Raw genomic sequence first — 5594 nt, forward strand, 5'->3', positions numbered from 1 at the left:
CAGAAGTACCTCAAGGCGACAGAAACCCTAGTCCAAAACATTATTTAGAGGACTCCCTTGTCATTATCTGGATGTATCTGGATGAGCCCAGGGGGTAACCACCAAACTGCAGATTCTTGAGACGGGTGACAAAACCAACGCGAGGCAAACTCCCGGAACTGGTTCTAGTCTGAACTAATCTCCAAACTCACTTTGGCCCAGAACGTCTCAGCACGAGGCCACTGCAAATGCGTTCTCACAGCTCCCCCCCTCCCACACCTGAGCCGAGGCCCCCGCAGCCCGCACGCGGACCCCGACCCGCCGACCCGCCGACCCGCCGACCCGGAAGGGGAATTTCCGGCCCGCCCTCCACCGGAAGGGAGGGTAGCACTTAGCGGAAGACCGCGAGGATGGGGCGAGGACCCCCACCCCCCCGGCCCCGAGGTGCGCGCGACGTGTGCAAGTTTCAGGAGAATTTCCTGAGCCGGATCCCCCTCCACACGAGGGCAGAGCCGTACGTCTGCTACCCAGAGAACATCCGGGAGGAGTTACTGAGGGACATGGTCTTGGCCCCGCTCGCAGGTGTCGGGGGGGGGCCTCGAGCCCCCCCTCAGCTCTTGCCCAACCCCAGCTTGGGCATCTCTGCTACCTGCTCAAACTCGGAACCTACCGAAACCCCCCTGAGGTGGCTGTGGATGCGTGGGAGGAAGGTGAGTGCCACCGTGGGGGGGGGGGGGGGCGAGGGCCTGGGGCCGGGGCAGTGGTGCCCCTACATTTCTCGGTCTCCCCCTTCATGTCGCTGCTGCAGCTGCTCAGAGTGGAAGTTCGAGGTTCCGCCTTTTACTACCTTCTCCCCGAGCGCCAGGTCTTCCAGTCAATTGCCTTCTGCTCTACCGACCCACGGCCAGTGGGGTCAGAAGCAGGGGATGGGACATGCCCTGGGCAGCTAATAAGCCCTTGACAGGGGCATGACCCGCCACGTGAGACTTGTGCGGCGCTGCCTTCTGGTGGAGGGTGGATCATGTGCTCTAGGCCCAGAGGCTACTGGGCGCTGAGCCAGAAGCTCCTTCCTGGTAGTGGTCACTGGCCAACGGCGAGGTCTCCAGGAACAGGAAAGGAAGCATGTCTGACCAGGGCGCTCTCCTGATCTGATCGTCTTTATCACGGAAGAAGTGGACACTCCTACAAGCTACACCCTCTGTTTCTCCGTAGGAGAGTCACGGCCCCAGGACCAGCTATGGATCAAGAGGCTTGTGATGCACAAGGTTGTTCCCGTGTGGCTCAGGGCCCTGCTAGACGCCGCCCTATTAGGGGACGCAGCCTTTCTACAGAGCACTGTGGACCTAACATTTCCAACAGCTGCCCACTCTCCCCTTCCTTCCACCAGGACAAGGCCTACCTCCAGAACCTGGTGGAGGAATGAATTTCTAGTTCGCAGGGGAGGCCTGAGCCCTCACTCCTTATTGTAAAGATCCCTTGCCCCTTACCTCTACCAGTAAACTGGTCCTTGCCGTGGCCAAACAAACACACCCTCAAATCTAAAGCTCTGTGTAGATAGAAGAGTGGAAGACCATACTCTGATATTGTCCCAAAATATGATTCTTCAGAGATAGCCATTGCTAAGGATATTTTAGAGGTGGGGAGTCTACAAGGCAAATCCAGTTCACAGATGAGCACTTACAATATATTTTAAGTATTTCTAATGGTTGCTACAAAATAAAAATCAGGAGGTTCAACTGAAATATGTTCGTGGAGCTTTCAAGGTGGCAGAGAAGTAAATAGGCTATCACAAAGTAGCATGAAAAATACCATGATTTATAGGTTTTCAGGCAAAATCCAAAGATCTGCAAACTCATTAGCAGAGATTAGCTGAAGCCGAGTGCCGTCAGTGGTGTCAGTTGCTTTCACATAGGGTGTGTTCTCAAGGTTGTCACAGTCCCTACCTGACCCATTTATAAAACCAGTCTGGCCCCCTTATGCATTTGAGTTTTGCAGTCATTGATGTCTGTCCTTACAAAATCTTTCTGTAATATCATAAGTGTGATGAGCACTGCCTACAGACTTCTTTTCCATTATATCCATGTCAGTGTATACAACTTTACCTATTTATTCCTCTGTATGACTTCCCCAGTCCCTTCCTTCTGGATATTTCAGCTAGCTCCATTTATCTTTAATTACAAACAATGAAACAGTAAATACCCTTGTTTGTATCTTTGCATATTTTGTGGGCATTTCTCTTGAATAAAATTCTAAATGGGAAATTACTGAGTAAAAAGAAACACATTTAAAATTTCGATAGATGGGACACCTGGGTGGCTCAGTGGTTGAGCATCTGCCTTCCTAAGGCTCAGACCATGATCCCGGGGTCTGGGGATTGAGTCCCACATCAGGCTTCCCACAGAGAGTCTGCTTCTCCCTCTGCCTATGTCTCTGCCTCTCTCCCTGTGTCTCTCATGAATAAATAAATAAAATCTTTTAAAAAAATAAAATATTAAAAAAATAAAATTTCAATAGATAATGCCAAAATGGTAAAGTTCGTTTAGAATCCAAGCCTTTTTTTTAGTACTAAGCCAGGGACAAGGAGTGGTTGAGTTTGGAGAGTAGCATCAAGAGATGAACTGTCCACCATACTCCATACTCCAATACTTACTCTACCCTTAGCTAAGGGACACAAATATAATATTGCAAATGGAGAACTAGACCTAGCAGGACAAATACATTTTAGAATTCTAGCTGAAAAGTTAATTCAGTCATAAATTGGGCATGAAAAACAAAATGAGGTAACAAGTCTGGTTATATTTAGGAGATTCTTCATTTGTTATTAAAAACCAAAGGGCTTTTTATCCAAATGTGTTGACTAGTTTTTAGTTTTTTGGCGTTTCTCATTTTATCTAGAAAGGAAGTGCCGCCTATATTCCCTCCCTTTGTGTTTCAGGCTTATTTCCCTTTCTGTTTCTAATAGATTAACCTGATGTTACTGTGTGAAGGCTGCTTTTGTTTCCAAGTCTGGGCTCTCCTGAGTGGTAGTAAAGATAAAAATTTACAATCAGGGATGCCTGGGTGGCTCAGTGGTTCAGAGTTGGCCTTTGTTTTTTGTTTTTGTTTTTGTTTTTGTTTTTTGGTTTTGCTTTTTGTTAGAGTCTGCCTTTGGCTCAGGTTTTGATCCCAGGGTTTTGGAATCAAGTCCCAAATCAGGCTCCCCACGGAGCCTGCTTCTCACTCTGCCTATGTCTCTGCCTCTCTCTGAGTCTCTCATGAATAAATAAGATCTTTTTAAAAAATCTGCAATCAAAATTGCAATAAGTATTGATTAAAATAGCCTCTTTTTTATGATAAATGCAGCAAATGGGATGACTTGGTGGTTAACAGTGCAGACTTTCTGGGCGTAAGGCCTGACTTCTCCAAACACTGGCTGGGGCAAAGTATAACCACTCTATGCCTCTATTTCCTCTATTAAAATGGGAGTAATAATAGGGTTATAGTTCTTTGCACAGAATCTGGCACAAAATAAAGTTAATAGTTATTATTTATTCCGACATAATAACCAACCCCGCCCCCTCTTAAAGTTCTACAGGGTGCTGCAGTGCCCAAGACCAAATAAGCCTCTGGGTAGCTGCTCTGTGAGCTGACAGTCATTTCATGACCAAATCAGAGTAAATAACTCCTTCAGGAAAAGAAACCAGGAGTTGGGCTCACTTTTAAACTATACTTTAGATGCAACATGATAGATAATAAGAGGCCTGGTAAGAGAATAATAGCTGACCTTTACTGAGCACTTACTCTCTGTCACACTCTTTGAAGCATTTTATGAGCATTTTCTTACTATATGCTCATAATAATCCTATGCAGTAAGTGCTATTATTACCATCCCCGTTTTCCAGATGAGAAAACCAAGTATAGAATGTTTAATCAACTTGCTCTAGGTCACACTGTTATTTAATAAGTTGGCACAGACCTTCTGGCTCCAGACTATATGCTCTTAACCATTATAGTAAGTTCGAAACAATTGCAGAAAGAGGTAAATCACAGCTAGGACAAAAAGAGGAATTCAGATATTGTCGACTGGTATCTTTCAGGCAACTTGTATGCAGCAGATACTGTTCCAAAGGCTACCAGCATATATTAGGAAGTTCATTCCTTGTGGCAAGCCTGAGAAGTACATATTAGTGATAACACTTTTCTGGATGGGCTTAAGCTGTTGAGTATCCAGGGTCACAGAACTGTTAGTGATAGAAGTGAGTTTCCAAAGCAATCCCAAGCTTTCTCCCTAGGAATGCAGTAAGAATTCCAAACACAAGTGAGTCATCCTCATCACTCAGCAAATATTTATTAAGCACTTACCAGTGTCAGGCACAAATGCACAATACAGGGATAGTTCCTGCACCATGAAACAGAGATTGTGTGGAAGAGAGATACAATTTATAAGGCCAAAGGAGTAAATAACATAATATTATATAATTAATGTATAATTATCACCATTAGAGGGCCCAAGAAATCTCTAATTGATTTGACAAATGTTTGTAGTAAGTCATAGGAAAATAATTTTAATTCTTTAGAAAAAAAAAAAGAGGAAGATATTTGCTTCTCATGTATTTCATATCCTGGAAGACCTACCTATGAGGAGACATCTAGGACTAATCAGGGTATTTAGGGAATTACTGAGTTTTGCAATTTTCCCACCTGTGATCAAAAGTATAAGACTGTGGTTACCCAATAGCCTAGGCAAACTGTCAGCTTTTGCACAGACTTGTCCTGAGTGTAATAAGAATTAAGGTTGCATCCTGCTCATGGTTTTGAATCAAAACATTTTCTGATTTCATCAGAAAGGAAACAGTAAAGGAAGAGGAGGAAGACCGGTTAGGAGTGATCACAGCCCTTTTCTTTTGTAAGGCACAGTATCTAGTATGGATTAACATTGACGTACAGCAGTTTCGGAACTTTGTAATTTATTTTTCTTTTTAATGGCTGTCTTACCAATGGTAATGCATAGGGTATTAGCATTATAGGATTTAACTCCCCGTTGTGAATGTTTTAGTAAATCTATAGTGATTTAAGCTATCTTCATTATCTTTGGAAATTTTACACCAGTAACATGTTCATTGTAGAAAAATGAGAAAAACACGTGAACAAAATGAAAAAAATTAAATCAGCCAATAGGTCCAGAGGCCAGAAATAACTGTTGCTGACATTCTGGCATACATTCTTCTAGTCTCAATATTATATATCTATGTATTATTATTTAATAACTTGGGCTCATACAGCTTGTAAGTTTCCATATTTGCCCTTCATGTCATTAGATATACATCTCCACTATCATTTCTTATATAGTTGTATAGTATTTGAGTGTGTATATATATATCCCTGTTTATTTACCTGCTCTGCTATTATTGTTGAACATTAACAATGTTTTTAACATTTCACTATTATAAATAATTAAATGAGGGACATGGTTGGGTATATATCTATTACATTAGTATAAATCTCTAGAAGTAGTATTTCAGGGTCAAAGGGTAGGGACATATTTGCAAATACTTGCATATTTACTGGTTTCTTTTCTTTTTTTCTTTTTTTTAACTTTATATTTTGAAATAACCATGAACGCAAAAAGTTGCAAA

The 5594-nt window shown here is 43.0% G+C and overlaps 1 protein-coding gene across 1 annotated transcript; it reads left to right on the forward strand.

Annotated features, from left to right (window-relative positions):
• The first annotated feature begins 389 nt into the window (after positions 1-389).
• LOC111092093 (interferon regulatory factor 3-like) lies at positions 390-2274 on the forward strand. Its single transcript, XM_038529576.1, has 2 exons — positions 390-689; positions 788-2274. The coding sequence occupies exons 1-2, from the start codon at positions 390-392 to the stop codon at positions 938-940; spliced, it is 453 nt and encodes a 150-aa protein (XP_038385504.1). The 3' UTR covers positions 941-2274.
• The last annotated feature ends 3320 nt before the right edge of the window (positions 2275-5594 follow it).

Source organism: Canis lupus, chromosome 2, assembly GCF_011100685.1.
Source record: "Canis lupus familiaris isolate Mischka breed German Shepherd chromosome 2, alternate assembly UU_Cfam_GSD_1.0, whole genome shotgun sequence".
NCBI lineage: Eukaryota > Metazoa > Chordata > Mammalia > Carnivora > Canidae > Canis > Canis lupus.